Raw genomic sequence first — 18,390 nt, 5'->3', positions numbered from 1 at the left:
ATGGGTGGTAGTTTCTGCTCTAACTCGGGTCTACTACCAGAGACCTGGGAGTTTGAGCACTCGCCTCAAGATCTTAGCTGTTCCCAGTAGCGCACTTTTCTGCAACTCACCTGAGTTGATTGCTGTTGGTATTTGGGCAAGCCACATTTTATGTGCCAGTGTTATTGCGCCCAGTGCCCCAATGACTACTGGGATTACAGTTGTTCTTACATCCCATCATTTTTTAATCTCTTCTCCAAGAGGGAGATATTTCTCTACCTTTTCTTTTACTTTGCTGGCTATATTGTAGCCATTGGGTACTGCTATATCTATTATAGTAGCCCTTTTGTTCTCCTTGTCCACCACCACTATATCTGGTTGGTTTGCTAGGACATGCTTGTCAGTCCGGATGTAAAACTCCCAGAGGATCTTAGCGCGGTCATTGTCATTGACCTTTCCAGGATTTTCCCACCAGTGTTGTGGTTTATTAAGGCCATACTCATCACATAGACTTCTATACATAACACCTGCGACATGATTATGCCGCTCAGTGTATGCATTTCCTGCTAGCTGCTTGCATCCACTGATGATGTGTTGGATGGTCTCAGGTGCATCTTTGCACAGTCTGCATCTAGGATTGTCTCTAGTGTAATAGATTTTTGTTTGGAGTTGCCTTGTTTGGAGCACTTGCTCCTGGGCTGCCATGATTAGCGATTCTGTATTGGCTGTTAGGTTTCTTTTGTTCAGCCACATATATGTCTGGTGAAGATCGCCAACCTTAGATATTTGTCTGTGGTCGGCACCATGAAGAGGTTTCGTGTGCCAGTCAATTTCCTCATCATCAGGGTGAAGGTCCATTGTAAGAGCAGCCGATTGAAATTCAGCTAGCAACTTATCTGAAGTGGCCATGGAGGCTGCATAGGCTTTGATGCTTTGCTTTTCCTCCTTCACTGTCTGCTGTACACTTTTGAGCCCCCTACCGCCATCTTTCCTATCGAGATACAATCTAGTAGTATCAGATTTTGGGTGGAGTGCTCCATGCTTGGTCAGCAGTTTACGAGTTGCTATATCTGTTTCCTTGATGACTTCCTCAGTCCACTTTATTATGCCTGCTGGATATCTTATTACTAGCAGTGCGTAGGTATTTATTGCCATGACTTGGTTCTTGTCATTGAGCTGGCTCCGTAGGACCTGCCGAAGGCGTTTCTTGTATTCAGTAATGGCTTTGTAACATACCTCGACTTCGTGGTTGATGTTGCTTTGCATAATCCCCAAGTACTTGTACCCTTCTTCTATATCTTTGATGGTACCATTTGGCATTCTTAGGCCATCTGTGAGCATAGAATGGTTTTTCTTAAGAATTAGCCTTCCACATTTCTCAATACCGAAGGTCATTCCGATGTCCTTGCTGTATACATGAGTGAGGTGTATTAGCAAATCAATGTCCCATTCTTTGTTAGCGTACAGCTTGATGTCATCCATGTAGAAGAGGTGGTTTATCTTGGTGCCACTCTTAATCTGGTACCCATAGTGAGTCTTCTCCAGCATATTGCTTAGAGGGTTTAAGCATATGCAGAAGAGCAGGGGTGATAAGGAGTCACCTTGATAGATGCCTCGCTTAATTTTTTTGTTTTGCTACGCCTTTGAAAGGCGTTTGTCATTTACTGTGTTCAACAATGCTGAGCATTGATCATGAAAATTGTGTAAAGCGTTGAGAAAAATGAACATAAGTAATTGCACAATAGTGTCAAACTATTTTATATTCCTTGCTTGTTGAACTTTGACAAAAATCGTTAAAATGTTTATTCAATGCCCCGCCCTTTATTCTGTCAAACTAGAAGCTCCCATAATCTTTTAGCTGCAGGAGCTTAATGCTTTGATGTCGGCCAATGCGTTGCATACTTTTTTCACTGGCTAGCTTTAGGTTTAACGCAGAGCTATTACACTATACTAAATGAATGCCCGGCATTGCACGGGTAATAAAAAGAGCTTATAAACAGTAGCAGCTAATTTAGTTACCATTGGCTAAGTTGACTAATTAGCCAATGGCAAATATTGCAAAGTGGCGAAATTGAGTAACTTAAGCTTGTCCAAATCTTTACTGTACCAACAGTTGGGAAGTTATGCACATTTTAACCGATGGAATGCGTATGACCACAACTATTCCATTGTATAACACTGTAGCTGTGTGTCCTAGTAAATAGAGTGTCTGCCTGCAGATTTAAATGATCCAAGTTCAAATCCTGTGCAATGTGCAATTTTTGTTTTTGAAATCGCATTGCTCTAACTGAACACACAAATAATAGACCAACAAACAGATAAATGACAACCACTGGGATTTATATATATATTTATTATATATATATAAGCTCCTGCAGCTAAAAGATTATGGGAGCTCCTACATGTAGTTTGACAGAATAAAGGGCGGGGCATTGAATAAACATTTTAACGATTTTTGTCAAAGTTCAACAAGCAAGGAATAAAAAATAGTTCGACACTATTGTGCAACTACTTATGATCATTTTCCTCAACGCTTTACACAATTTTCATGATCAATGCTCAGCATTGTTGAACACAGTAAATGACAAACGCCTTTCAAAGGCGTAGCAAAACAAAGAATAGCGTAACAAGACAAAGCCGTATATTATTGCTCTCTTACGTCTCTTTATCATTACTTATTTTCTAAGGAGTTGGCCATCTCATCTGTCGCGTTTCGTTTCAGCATCTTTTAATCATGAAAGTCACCGTGCTGGTGTTAGCTATCTGTGCTGCAGCAGCAATAGAGGCTGTTAGAGATGCTGCCACTACAACAACCACTAAGCAGAAAGTCGACACTATTATGGATGTGGTAGAGGAGCATTGTTCAGGTTGGTTGTCAGCCAAGGCTATCAGTAGGTGCCGCCAGTATGGGCTGCCAGTAGGTGCTGCCAGTAGGTGCTGCCAGTAGGTGCTGCCAGTATGTGCTGCCAGTATGTGCTGGCAGTATGTGCTGGCAGTATATACTGCCAGTAGGTGCTGCCAGTATGTGCTGCCAGTATATACTGCCAGTATGTGCTGCCAGTATGTGCTGCCAGTAGGTGCTGCCAGTATGTGCAGCCAGTATATACTGCCAGTTGGTGTTGTCAGTTGGTGCTGCCCGTATGTGCTGCCAGTAGGTGCTGCCAGTCAGTGCTATCAGTAGGTGTGCTGCTAGTGGGTGCTGTCAATAGGTGCTGCCAGGGACGTTGGTATATGCACACAATCTTTGTAAAACAGCATACATAAAACTTTATATACCAGCTGCCAATAAAACTTTTAACATAAAAGCATTTGTTATAAATCGATGCAGTGTATATAATAACTACTGCATATACAATATTTCGTATGTATACATATACATTACATGGTGCTACTGTATGACTTAATTTGTATGCCTATAGTGGATTATTGTGTTTATTAATTTTACAACATTATAACATTTATTGTGCACATATTAGTTGAGTTAATAAACCATTTTTATAAAAAAAATTTCTGTTTTGTATCACTACATAAAGCTCTGAGAGTTCTCTGCCGTTTTTTTCTTCGAACCCATTGATGACACCTTTGAACCAATTGATGACACCTTTGAACCCATTGATGACACCTTTGAACCAATTGATGACACCTTTGAACCCATTGATGACACCTTTGAACCTATTGATGACACTTTTGAACTCATTGATGACATTTTAGAACAAATGGGATCTGATTAAAATAAACTTTCAGAGTTATCGCTGTGGCAGCCATAAGAAATATTAATTAACAATATTATAAACTGTTTGTATTGTTATTCATATGCTTTTAACAGGTTATTGATTTGTTCAACTTTTGGTTTAGTGAGCGTTTTGTCTGTTGTGCTGAAAATTTTCTTAAACTGACAGCACGGCAGCGCTGCTTATAAGATCAGCGGTTTGTTGCAAATTTAAAAAGAGAGCATTCTGTTCTGCCTGAATTAGTTTTGCTGCTCTGCTGTAAAATTCTTGAACAAAATATTTACAGTTGAAAAAGTATTATATTTGTTATTTGTTCTCTTTCGGCATCGCCAAATCTTGTCAATGAGATTTTATTTTTTCTGACAATGGTCCATATTGCAGTATTTCATAGCATTTATACACAGTATATATATTCTTGAAATATATAGTCCTGTTGATAGATATTAACAAAAATGTGTATTAAATATATGTTCTTGTTTTAACATTTGTAGCAAGGAGAAAGCGTTATGTTTACAGCAGCCAGAGGTCAGATGACAAGGTCAGAGGCATAATTTACCAAGCCATTGCCGAGTGCCTGGCGGATGGTCCTAAACCTACGGTCTATCCTTCTCCAGAACCTTCTCCAGAACCTTCTCCAGAACCTTCTCCAGAACCTTCTCCAGAAACTTCTCCGGAACCAACCATTGGCACAACTTACCTTCCTCCAGGAGGTTTGTAGTTGCTGAAAAACTGTCTTATAGACTATTAGATAAAGCAGGGAAAGACAACTTTAAATTTTCTAATGGAAATTTGCAGCATATTTTTTGCAAGTTTTTATAATAAGATTTGACCTAGTTGCTTATTTCACACAGACTCATAGACATATTTTTGAAGATGTTGCTAAATATGGGTATCTCAACTTATTAGATTCATGTTTAATGACACGCTGTTGGCGTACCTTAACTGCTGTTCCCAAAATCGCAAACACTTAAATATTTTTTCCAACTAGCCTTTTGTGTGTAAAAGCTGTGTTTTCTTATCAGATTTGGCAATATTAATTAGAGTTACACAGTTGCATTTGAATTTAAACTAAACTTGTGGGATTTTTATAAGACCAGCAGAAGCTATTATTTTCATAAATTCAGTTCTGTCGGAGTTCTTTTTAGTATAAATAGTGCGGTCATAATAAGCTACATCCTTGTATCTTTTAAAAAACAGATTTTCTATCTTTGTTTTCACAAATGGAATGGTGGTGATTAAAATAGGAAAACTTCCGGAAAGTTTGTCCGCTGAACCAAGGCTTGTGCTCAACCAAACAAGCTTAGAAGATACTAGTTGAAATTGTTCATAAAATTAGCGCTTTATAATGCTGATGGACCTTAACTAAAAGTTCAACTGTTATAAGCATAATTTGGTAAATTATAATGCTATTCCTTGTTAAAACTATTAGTTTGTTGGCCTTTTGGCAAGCCCGAATACATAATGGTTTCTCAACATTCTTTAAGCCAGTAGTGTAAACTCGGGTGTGTCTCCGGCTCTCAAAAGCAGTTAGATTGTTTTGCCTTCCCGTCAAGCTCCAAAACACCTGGCAATGTTTGTATGACTATAGAGTCCAGGGGAGCACCCAATTTGCACAGCCTCTATTTTTGACAGAAAATGTAGTTCAAAATTACAAGAATATTAACGAAGCAGTCGTCTGGCAAACAGTTTGCTGCTGCAGCTCCATAACTAACCCAAAATTATATGAATGCTCTGACAGCTAATCTTTAAAATTTGATGATAATTTTTTAATTTAGTTTTAGTTTATAATAAACTGAGTTCAGCAATTTATCATAGTAATTTGATGTAAATGACAAATGGTAAATTTGTAACATATTTTGAACACAAACTGATAATCACCCAAAGCATCTTAGCTGTTTCCATTATTTGAGAAATAAATTTTGCATAAAAGAATCTTTTGATACCAAATAACTGTTATGTGAATTTTGTTGCAAGTCAACCTTTAAGCAAATCTTTATAGTTTTATACTTCCTTTTATATTCTATATATTATATATTCTATATTTTATATTCCCTGAACTACAACTGCTGCAATTTCCTTTTGCCTTACCTAGGTAATCATTTTTACATCTCTTCTGCTTCAAATAGAAGTTTCAATCTTCGGTAGAAGCATTCAAATCATTCAATAAACCCTCTAAATATACACCTGCAATAACTTCTTTTTGACTCGCATCATTCTTTTATATTATATCATTCTTTTATTTTTTTTATATTTTTTCTTATAAGCGCAAACTGGGCAACTCACTCACAAAATCTTTTTCGTTTCTAAGTAATCCATAATTTTCTATAATTCTTAAAATAATTGGCTGCTCACCATAATGTTTACAGGACCATGCAATTCATCCGCCACTGTGAATTTGACTGAGGAGTGGAGACTGGACAACAAGGGATCAGACATAACGCCTATTAATGGATCGTACAACTGTGATGCCCCTCTTTTTAACAACATACAGTGGTTTAGGTAAAACTCTGTCTAATCTCATGTAACACGCTTGCTGTCGATATGATCTTGGTCTCACCGTGTTCGCTGTCTTGTAGAATAACTGGTAAAGCTGGAAACAGAATCAGAGACTCCTGCTCTCCTCCGTACTCATGTGGTAGTCACGGAGGAATCTGGACTAATGCCACTCATCCTTCTAACATAGGAGATAGCCGGCAGGTTCCCCTCTATGGATCATGGGCAGGCAACTGCGACTGGTAAGAGTCATATATGACGACAGCTACAAACATCTGAAGCAAAATTTGTAGCAATCCCAAAATGCAGTCACTTGAAATAATTTAAAATTTTTTTTAATTGTTTAAAATTTTTAAAAGTTTTTAAAAATTTAAGACAATAAATATCTGACTAAAAACTAAACCATCAATATATTGCAAAGATCAGTGTTTATCAGTGCAATGAATAAACCTATTGACATTGGGCTTACGCTTTTTTGTTGCATTAAAATATGATAGGTCTGTCCAAAGTTACTATTGTATTGCAAAAAACTGACCAGTTGTAAAAAGCTAGTTCGAACTAGTTTTAAAAAGTGGCATATACATTTGATACAATATATCAGCGTGACGCCCTCTTCAGCTTTTAGAAGATTATTTCAAAGCTTAAAAATATTGTTAAAATTTCATTTTTAGTGCTATTTGCTACTTGCGACTAGGTTGCTGACAGTAAATCTTACAGATACGCTGCTAACATACTGCGTAATGATACTTTTCCTATATCATTGGGAAATAAACTAAAACTAGAGAACTATTCATAAAACATTTTACTTGAATGTTTCTCTTTTTTTCTGGCATCACTTAGCTGATGCCGACATCTTGCTATTACCTCTGATAGCGTGTAGAGCTGCTGTTGGCAGCTATAAAATTTAGTTTTTTCAACACACTAAGAGATGTCAGGTTTACTTAAAATATTTATGACGACATAAAATTTGTTTGGCTAACTGCAAAACATTATTTTCCAAAAGTTTTTTTTCAGGTATCCATGGGAAGTTAATAACCCACTGACAGTGATGAGGTGTGGACCAGGAAACAATTTTGTCTACAAGATAGATGGTCTCTCTGGTTGCTATCACAGCATCTGTGGAATGTGGGCCTAAACGAAAAGTGTATTTACGTTGCTTTAGAAATATGCTTCTTGCGTTGCCCACATAAATATATCACATCCCAAACTATTTATGTAGCATGTATTGTTTATAGATATTACCTGAGGAGTTAAAGCACCTATTGTGAAGAGATGGCACCGTTTGATTAGCAATAAAACTATACACATAAATGTTTGCCTTTCTTCTATGTTGTTGTCTGCAACCTCTTCAATGTTGAGTATGATACCTGCTTGCATTGGTTGCAAACTCAAGCTGTGTGCGAGCGTTATAGCACAAACGATGGTTCTGTCAACTTGGCTAGGCGTATCTGAGCCAATAGTAAGGGAACCTCAATGACTGTTGACATGCTCAGTTTTAGCGATCAACCGTCAATTTTTTTAAAAATTCATCCGCCCTTTCAGTGTCCTGACAAGCATTTATGTGGGTCCATCGCATTTGGTATAAAGAGGAAATTAGTATTGGATTCCCTTTGTATTACAGCCAGTAGCCTTTCTGATAATTGTGCTTCAACCTGTCGTTTCCTGGTCAAGTGCTTTAGACCACAAGGCCATAGTTGCTTCCTCTATCTGGCTACTAGCTGAAGCTGCTACCCTGTAGGTAGTTGATACATTAAATTGACAAACTGGGTTTAGTTAGTTAATTTGTTCTAAACTACCTACGTGTATATGTTCATTGACATAATTTAATGACATCAACTAAGCAACAAATCTTTATGATAATAAGAATAGTTTTTGTCCGAAAGAGGTTGAAAAAAAGATTGTATCTCACAGTATTCAAACTCATTTGCATAAAGTAAAACTGTTTGGTCATTTTGTATCAGTATTCAAAACTGTAAAAGCAACTCGCCCCTTTTCATTCTCAACTAGCATCTAGTAAGATTCTCATTTAAAGTATGAAAAATTACAAGTACATAGTTTTGGGACATTTGTCACTTTTGTGTCTGAACACCTGTTGGCCCTGCCAATAGCGTAATGCAACCATTGTCACCCGTTACAATTTATACGCATCCTCATAGAGCGACCTCTTGAATTATTAAAATAGCCTTTTGCAGATATTAATCAAAGAATGCCAGGAGGTTACGAATTTGAACTTTTGGCTAATTAATTTAAGTTAAGCTCGCTTGTGTTTGTTGATATGATGTGCAAAGATATTTAGAAAAAGTATGCAATAACATGAAACTAATACATGCTGCGGGATTATCCTTTCTTAAGCTGTACAAATACTGCTTCCAGGCTAGCTAACTTTCATCATATTTGAAACGTCATTGTTGTTATCTGTAGTTTCTTTTGAGAGCTGATGTTACCGCAACCTCTCATGTAGATGGATTGATGTCAAGATGGTTTAGTAGGCAGGTTAGATGCTATCATTTTCAACCCATGTTCGTGTACTTATATTTATTAAAATATTACAGATATCTCATGATCAGCGCTGGATTGCAGGAGCTTTTTCTTTTTTACATAGGGAAGCTTTTCATGTTAGCCACTATTCAGATTACAAGAAACCTGAATAAACCAGCGATTTTATTTCAGTGTATTCTTTGATCTTCATTCAGTAATAAAGACTGGGAAGAAGGGGTAAAAACTCAAACAGAGTAGCTCTATGGGACTGACGGAATGGCCCTAGCTATATATATTTCATAGTTAATCAAAATAAGACAAAAGTTAAATAATTTTGTAAAATGAAAACATATGATCTACAAAATCATCTTATCGTTTTGTATTTTGAGCAGCGTTGTTAGGTTTTTGTCAAAAAGGATTTATATGTGTAGCTATTATGGACATTTAATAAGCTAAATTATTTTGAATCCGCCCCTTGTACTAAGAGCTGTTGAAAAATGTATTGTTGTATGTAACACCCAGATAGAGTTTGTTTACAAAAGCAGTCAAGCAACTGATATATAAAGAGCTAGCAAGACAACCAATATCATTTCAAGTTTGGTATTTGGTAGAGAGAGAAAGATGAAAGGCTGTATACTATTCCTCGCTGCGCTTGTGGCTTCCACAACACTTGAAGCAAGGAGACATGCCGAGACATCTACTACAACAACGACCCAGGAAGTGAGCAGAATCATGAGAGCAGTGGAGGATCATTGCTCTGGTAATATACAACTCTTTACAATTTTATGTACAAAAAAAATTGTCTAACTTAATAAAAATTTGCCGCTAAGTGATATTTAATAAAACTTAAAATTAAACATTTAAATTGCATTTATTTAAATATTTCTTAATCATCATTTCAACTATAAGACAGTAGGCTTAATCATGCGTGTAACGATCAGCCATTACATTTTGTAATGCATTTTTTATGAGTTTATTTTTGCCTTTCAAGTGTTAACAAATTGGAAACGCTTGGTTTTAACGTTCCAGTAATTATTTCGATAAAACACTGATTCTCTTGCAAACTCCCATTTTTATGACAATACAAATCTTGGCCTAAGTATTTGCTTCTTTTATGTTAGAGGTTTTGATCTCTGCTTTTGCTATGAGCAGATAATATTTATAAAGTTCAAATTGGCTCATATGTGCCAGCATATTTTTAGAATGTTAATATCAAAACCAATTTTCAAAGAAAAAGTACGAGTATATTAGCAAATACAGTAATTAGTTGCTATTTACACCATATTCACAACAGTATTTAGAATAGCTTAAAAAACTTTAAAGAAATTTCTGATAAATTAAAGAAGTAATCTTAAAAGTTTGTTGTTCTGTCTTATTTTATGTATTACCTATATAGCAAGGAATTGAATAAAAGTTTCACCCTGTATTAAAACACCAGTTCAAGTAATCTGAACCGTACAAAGAAGTTGCTCACTCTTGGCAAGTAATGTTAGCAGCAATAATAGGTAATGAGCTCTACAGAGAAGTTGCTTACCCTTGATGAGTGTTATTATTAGCAAAAGTAAATAATGTACACAACAGAGAAATTGCTCACTTTTGGCAACTTCTGTTATTAGAAATACATGTAGTAAGTAATGAACACAACAGAGAAGTTGTTCACCCTTGGAAAGTGATATTTTTAGCTAAAGTAGGTAATGAATTTATTCGAGAAGTTACTCACCCTTGGCAAATGATGTTATTAGCAAGAGAAGATAATAAGCAAATAAGAATTAAACTACACGCAGATAGTTTATGAATGTGTTGTAGCTAGAAGGAAGAGACAGGTTGGTCCATCATCAGAAGATAAAGTAAGAAGACTCATCCTGAATGTAGTTAAAGATTGCTTAGAAGATGATGATGATGATGATGATGATACCCCTGAACCAACAACTCCTCCTTCAGTTGGTGGTAAGTTTGTCCTAAAGAAATGATCAGACATTTTCAAAAATATTTTAGTTTGTCTTGTTTCCTATTAAACTATACTTTGTTGTAAGACTAAATATAAATTAAGTAAACGTTAAACTTCTCTTCGATCTTATTTTTTATTTAATTACTAATTAACGAAAAATTTAATACAACTAAAGTTATATAGAATTCAGTCAAGTTTATAAGTTTAATTAGACGGAATGTTTTAATATTAAACTTAGTTCCTATATTCCTTGGGTCATGTTTTTTATTTTGCATATATTGTTCAATATAAGGATCACATTAATGATATGAACTTCATTAAATGCATAAAATATAAAATTGCTGTATTTGGCAATCTTGTGTCAGTGTTTTTTCTGTTTTATACATGTATTCAATTTTATCAAAACCAGTCTTATTTGATTAGACCTGAAGATGTCCTCTAAGCTTACAATTCCTTAATGTATTATGAATATTTTTACTCAGCAAAAGTGAAACACTTTCCTTCATGTCACCCACATTCCTTACTTTCATCCCAAACTCTTATGCGTAATAGAATTATTTTTGAAACATGAATCTAATTTATTGTAGATAAAGTGATATTACTGTCAAAAATGGTAATGAGAAAGTTTTAACAGGCTTTGAAGTTAGCATTTTAGATTTGAATAAAATTTGTCATTATTTCGGTGTTTTCAAATAATTTGTGTTTGGCATCACTTTATTTTCACATCAAGTGGAAAGAGGAGACTGAAATAATAAAACAATGCTGACTATTGATCATAAAATACTTCTCAGACTTAACTACTGGTTGGTGCAGAGGTCTAGTAGTTTAAAAATGTTCTGCAATTAATTTACTAAAATTTCTCTAGATTGATGTCAGCTTTCTACCAGAACAAATGCATATGTTTTATACTTTTATCAAACTCTTTAAGTGTAATAAGATTTATTTGTAAATATTATTTGAAACTATCATACTGTTAACTTAATATTACTTTCATTTTATTTTCAGTGTTCTTGTTTTTTCCATTATTTACTAGATATGTTTAGCCATTCACACTACAACAAACAGCAATCAGCTAACACAACAAGAAAAACATAGAACTAGTGAAATTGCTTACAAGGATTTTTGAGAAAGAGATCTTAAAACAAGACAAGACTCCGAGATATGTTTCATAAAGTATATTTCTTCCACAGATACACGAAATTGCTGATGCTATTTTAAATTATAGCATCCTTTATCAAAGATACAAATAGTAACATAATATAATACTATATAACATGGTTCTTTTTCTTCTTCTTTTTGTTTCTGCTTTTCCCATTGAGCGATCCTCACTGCAAACGATCTTCCATCTGGTATGAGATTTATTGTGACCATTTGCTGATTAGATTTGGATAAAAGCAGTTGTGGTTGAACGTCCTTCCTAACACCACCAATGGTTCTTATGTAACTCGAGCAACCAACCTGCTGATCATAAGCCGGCGCTCAAACCACTCAACCATAGTTAATAATGCATAATACAGTATTTAGTATAATAATAAATATGTAATATATAATCATAATTATGTCCAGTTATATATAGCAATAAAATATGCACAAAATACTGCTTTGCAGTGGAATTGAACTCGGAAATGCTAGTTTTGTACACAGGCGTGCTAATTACTACACCACCCGGCCACCTTGCCATACTATTGAATAGTTGTGGACATACTTATTACACCTGCCAATATTTAATGGCGATGGGTCAAAATGCGCACGTTTCACGATTCTGTTAGCATACTTGAACTAATAGAAGAAAAACGATGTCCAAACCTGAAGACAAATGATTAAGCTCACTTTAGCAACACAATTATTGTAATCAGTATACAGCTGTAGTAGGCACTGCAGCTGATACAGTATAAATTAAACAGAACACAACACAGTTCAAAGAAATAAATACAGCATACAGAAATAAACAAACACCTTCATTAAAAAGCTAGAATGATAAATGTTGTATATCAAGATATACAACATATTAAAAGATATTAAAAATAAACTTTCTGTCCAAAAACTTTTTTATTACCTGTGTGACGCTAGACATTCAACTAGTATAATATATAATATAGTATATAAATTTAAAGGTTTATTGGTTTGCTGTCCATATGTCCAATTATAGCGATAAAGTTAAAGAAAAGAAAAAACCACTTTGCACGGAGATTGAACCCAGAAACATCGGTTTTGCACAAAGGGGTACTAACTACTACTCCATTCGACTACCTTGCTTTACTATGGAATAATTATCAACATACTTATTACACCTGCTGTTCTTTAATAACAATTTATTAAAAAACACATACTTCATACTTATTAGTACGTTTGAATTATTAAAAAAATAAATACCTTGACTTCTAAATATACTATAGATATATGTGCATTGAATATTATAAGGCGTAAACCTAATTAAACTTATAGCATACACAAAAATAAACTAACACTTTCATTTAAAAGTTAGGGTGGTAAATGTTGTATATGTTGATTAATAATAAATTTTCTGTGCGAAAATCTTTTGTTACCCGTGCACCACCGAGCATTCACCTAGTAATATAATGTATAATATATAATATATTATACATTATATAATATATAATATAGAAGCTAAAATTTATAAATTTTATTAATTTTATTAATCAACTTTATTAAAATAAGTAAAGTGACTTCCCATGTTATGTTGGATCAGCTGTCCAACTTGATCTGAAGTATTCTAAGGCTAGTGCTGGTCTCATGATCATACGCCAATATACAATCCTAGAAGAAGTAATCTGGTTGGTGATCTATTGATAATGAAGCTGCGTGCTCGACTTTTGTGCATCTACAAAAACCTTTTGATAACCATCATTAAGATCAGTGATAAATTGTTTCTATGCAGGTGCATGTACTTCACCTTTCACGGTGAATTTGACTGGCAACTGGGCAATAAGGGCTCGGACATTCATGTAAAGCCTATTGGTTGAAACTACTCTAAGCAATTTTCTTTTTACTTGCCTGGTCCTTTCACATCTCTTCTGCTTTTTTCCTATAAGCAAAAACTGGGCAACTGACTGTCAGAAATTATTTCTTGTTTTAAAGTAATCCATAGTTTTCTATAAATCTTAAAATAACTGGCCGCTCACCATAATGTTCACAGGGCCCTGCACTTCACCCACTACAGTTAACTTGACTGAAGACTGGAGACTGGACAACAAGGGATCAGACATACAGCCTATTAATGGATCGTACAACTGTGATGCCCCCCTCTTTGACAACATCCAGTGGTTCAGGTAAAACTCCGTCAATTCTCATGTAACACGCTTAGTGTTGAGATGACCTTTGTCTCACCTTGTTCGCTGTCTTGTAGAATAACTGGTGCAGCTGGAAACAGAATCAGAAACTCCTGTTCACCTCCGTACTCATGTGGTAGTCACGGAGGAATCTGGAGCAATGCTACACATCCAACAACAGTTGGAGAGATCAGACAAGGCGCTATTTATGGCTCATGGGCAGGCAACTGTGACTGGTAAGATTAACATGTGAAGACAACTACTAGCAAAGAACATCTGAAGAGAAATTTATAAGAATCAATCACCAAATGCAGTCATCTATATATTTGTCCAGTTCGGTCATTTGGCCAGTTGTAGTGATATTTTTGGTAACAAAAATTTGCTCAATAGAAGATTTGATCTCAGAACCATTAGTTCTGGAGGCATTTAAACTTCATCGTTAGACTACGCGTTCAACTGAGCATAGTGAGCAATGATAGTAAAGATAAGATACTCATTACATCGGTTAAAATACGCATAATGGCGTTGCGTCCCTCGTAACTGTTAACAGCTAGCCTCATGGCTCACGCTCTCACTAAATGAACACTCGGCGTTGCACTAGTAATAAAAACAGTGTATAAACAGTTGCAGATAGTGTAGTGTGAAGGTAATATAACAGGTAAACTAATGTAAGTAATGTAATGTTTATACGCTGTTTTTTTACCTATGCAAAGCGAACATTCATTTAGTGTGTTACTATGATGTGATTGAACTGTTTCGATAGGAAAAATAATAGATGTCACATTATGCTTGCTTCATCTATCATAAAACATAATGTGATATAATGTAATGTGATTTAATTTAATGTTATACCATACAGTCTTGTAAGAGACAGTATTATATAAAATATAATACAATGCAGTACAATGCATTTAAATCTACATTTTCATGAATGACTGTGAAGGGAGTGTTACAATGGCCACAAAAACTATGTCCAAAATATTGATATTTATCCTTCCGCTCATATGACCAACATTATTTTTTATTTCTTGGCATCAAAATATTACACCCGCCTTCATTTATTTTAGTTTATGAACTTTCTGTTGCTACAATTGTTCCCTATCTCGATTCCTTCGCAATAATTTTCGATTACCAACTTTTACAACATGTATGTTCAAATCTCTCAATAATTCCTCATTTCTGTCTTTCAAATTTTTTTTCTCTAATGAAAAGTATCATTTTACTGATGATTATGGATGCCAATAAAAGTTTATACATAAATAGAGTTATATATACATAGAGTTGTACATACAAGAACAGGGTGACACAATTCCTGTTCTTTTCTAGTCATGGATTTTAAAAATTCTTAAAAATCACGATGGCAACTTATATAGTTTCATTCAATTCTTTGTCAAATATTTTAATCAAATTGGACTAATTTCACTGAGAATGAGATAGTGACAAAACTGTTTGCGAGTATTTTACAACACTGATGTCATCATCATGTGGCACTGATGTCATCATTATGTGGCACTGGTGTCAGTTATGTCAGCAGTAAGATACCAGTGGAGGAGTATTTTGTTTCGGTGGTTTTTGAGTAAATTTATGGTTTTAAACTGTCAATAACACAACTCACATATATAGGTGATAAATCGCATGCTGTATTAGCTAAAACTACAATCATAGCCCGCCATTTGTCCTGGGTAGACATCTTTACTCCAACTGATTAGCTAATAGCAGACAGCAATCATTTGTCGTGAGTACATATCTTTCAGGGACACTTTTTTCCACACTTTAGCTTAGAAATAATCAATTGTAATAGTAAGTGAGCCCACCCAAGCATTACTTACTTGTTTATGCTATAGGCTGTTTTGTCTTATTTATTATTGTGTAAAGTAAATAAGTTACGTGTTTAAAATCTTTCGTGTAAAGAAGTGAATGGCAGCTAAATTTTAAGCAATTTTTTTTAAAGTTCTGTCGCAAAATTTGCTTCTCTCAACGGCTTTTAAAGCCATCATAAAAATAGTTTCATAATGAAAATAAAAGGCTAATGTAAAAGAAATTAACAAATGGACAAATTAATATTAATAAATCTCCTCTTGACATTACATGGCCTGTCTTTTAATCCACATAAACACTATTGATTTCCTTTTTTTAGTTAATTTAATTCAAATTTCACATATATATGCTATGGGGCTTCTGAAAGATCACTAAAAATGTTTGATTTTAACACTCTATCTGGTTTCTGAGAGCCAGCATTTTAAACAACAACCTGCAGACTTTCTGATTGAAAATAAAATAAATTACTTGCATCACCTAACTTACTGCTAGGTTTCATGGTCTGGGTCAAACCAAAATCATCGGAAATTACGTAAGTCTATTGATCTCAGCATCTTCACATAACCTTTGCTATATTTCAGGTACACTTGGCCAGTAGAAGCCCCACTAACAATACAGAAGTGTGGACCTGGCAATGATTTTGTCTATAGAATTGACGGGACCAGTGGCTGCTACCATAGCGTTTGTGGAATGAGGGCTTAACACGCATTTTCCCACGCAACATTCTCCGGGACTGCAAATACGTGACTTACATTCATCAAGTTTTAGCTGTTTTATTGAATTATATTACAAACATTCTTAACTGCGATATTGTTTCAGTAATGCAGCTATCGATTTTATTAATACTGCTAGTGACTTCCAGTCACTTGCTGCAATGCTAGTACTTTTATTAACCTCGCTAAGTTTATACTATAAAGGTGTTAACTGTAACTGAACCATAACTGTAACAATCAGATTTTATCAATAAAATTATCAACTGCAAACTAGATGTTTTAAAGTTTTGAAGTGATGGTGTGCGCAATGAGTCATTTTGGTGCAGACGTTCTGGCGCAGGACCTTTTGGCCAGACAATTTCTGGCGCAAGAATCTTTAGCGCAGGTTAAAATTTCAGAATTTATCTATCTTTTGGTGTGACTTATGACTAAACAAATTTTACCTACAAGTGGAATAGAAAATTATTTATATAATGGCTAAATATAAGTATTTAACAGATGTAGTTCACAAAATCCTTCAATCAAATTTTGACAGTTTGAGCAAGAAATATAAGATGCAGCTTACCACGGTGTTAATACCAAAGTAGTTGTGACGCTCAAAGTAGTTTGTTTCTTTACTGATTTGTTTTGGAGACCGGTGAACTAACTTATCTGATAATATTGCTTTAAAATGATAACATTTAATGATGCAGCTTACCACGGTGTTAATACCAAATTTGTTGTGACGCTCAAAGTAGTTTGTTTCTTTACTGATTTGTTTTGGAGACAGGTGAACTAACTTATCTGATAATATCGCTTTAAAATGATAACATTTAATGATGCAGCTTACCACGGTGTTAATACCAAAATAGTTGTGACGCTCAAAGTAGTTTGTTTCTTTACTGATTTGTTTTGGAGACCGGTGAACTAACTTATCTGATAATATCGCTTTAAAATGATAACATTTATATCACTATATATATATATATACATTTACAGAACAGCACTATTTTAATAGGTTATCCATAAAGACAGTCACTGGTTTGAGAACATATTTTTACCTAATGTTCTAACAAAGTTATACATTTAGTTACAGTCGCTGATGTCATTCTTTAGGTAGCATAAGTAGAGATGTAACTACTATGCAAGATAGTAAAGCAGCGTACAACACATGTTGTAAAGGAAGCCCAAAAGACCGCACTTTTTTTCGTCACACCAATCTCAGAATAACTGCACAATGGTAGTAAAGATATACATAATGATTTATATATAAAAGATATAAAGTGGTGCGCATATACAGAGAGGGCACAAAGGTGCTCTGAATCTTGAATGCACAGCTTTTTATATAGACACTCTAGCAAAGTAAGTTCCTCCCTTTACTAAGTGCCTAGTTGGTCCTTTTGTTTTTCGTAGCTTGGCCGAGTCGAGCCGATCCAATTCGAAACATGCCAGGACAAACTAGCGAGCTGCCCCAGATACAGAACCGGCTGGCTCCCACCACAATATGACACATCTCGACAGCAAGTCTTTTAGACACCCAACATTGCCTACCAGTCTTTGTGACTTTTAGAGTTATACTGCTACTGCAATTTCTCCTTGCCTATTTTTTAAAATTAAAAAATTTAGTCTGAGAAAACCTTATCATTTTTCCATGCCACTCAGCCATACTAGAGTGCTTATTCATGGTCACAGTGAATTGAGCTGAATTGGTTTGGTTCATCAGGCAAGACAAGTGCAAAAAGTACAACATAAAAATCATTGATTAAGGCTCTATGTGCGCAATTATAGCTTGGTTAATCGAGATTGCAGAGCCTAATTAGCAGGCAGTGAACATGGTGTGGCTCACATAGATGAGAAAATCACTGGAATCTAAAGGAAAAATGGAAAAGACAGCCCAACGATGCACAGACCTCGGCAACAGGTGTCACTTCAAGACCATTTTAAATAGATTAGTGTTTTTG

The 18,390-nt window shown here is 35.0% G+C and overlaps 2 protein-coding genes across 2 annotated transcripts; both read left to right on the top strand.

The window, feature by feature from the left end:
- The first annotated feature begins 2,710 nt into the window (after window positions 1-2,710).
- On the top strand, window positions 2,711-7,402 carry LOC137388828 (oncoprotein-induced transcript 3 protein-like). The gene is made up of 5 exons (XM_068075289.1): window positions 2,711-2,846; window positions 4,202-4,420; window positions 6,077-6,209; window positions 6,287-6,445; window positions 7,218-7,402. The coding sequence occupies exons 1-5, from the start codon at window positions 2,714-2,716 to the stop codon at window positions 7,336-7,338; spliced, it is 765 nt and encodes a 254-aa protein (XP_067931390.1). The 5' UTR covers window positions 2,711-2,713; the 3' UTR covers window positions 7,339-7,402.
- Window positions 7,403-9,289: 1,887 nt separating this feature from the next.
- Window positions 9,290-16,706, top strand: LOC137388649 (oncoprotein-induced transcript 3 protein-like). The gene is made up of 5 exons (XM_068075120.1): window positions 9,290-9,441; window positions 10,488-10,628; window positions 13,787-13,919; window positions 13,997-14,155; window positions 16,319-16,706. Exons 1-5 carry the CDS (start codon window positions 9,303-9,305, stop codon window positions 16,437-16,439), a joined length of 693 nt encoding a protein of 230 aa, XP_067931221.1. The 5' UTR covers window positions 9,290-9,302; the 3' UTR covers window positions 16,440-16,706.
- The last annotated feature ends 1,684 nt before the right edge of the window (window positions 16,707-18,390 follow it).

This window comes from Watersipora subatra, chromosome 2 (genome assembly GCF_963576615.1).
Source record: "Watersipora subatra chromosome 2, tzWatSuba1.1, whole genome shotgun sequence".
NCBI lineage: Eukaryota > Metazoa > Bryozoa > Gymnolaemata > Cheilostomatida > Watersiporidae > Watersipora > Watersipora subatra.
This window is presented reverse-complemented; position numbering and strand designations above follow the sequence as displayed.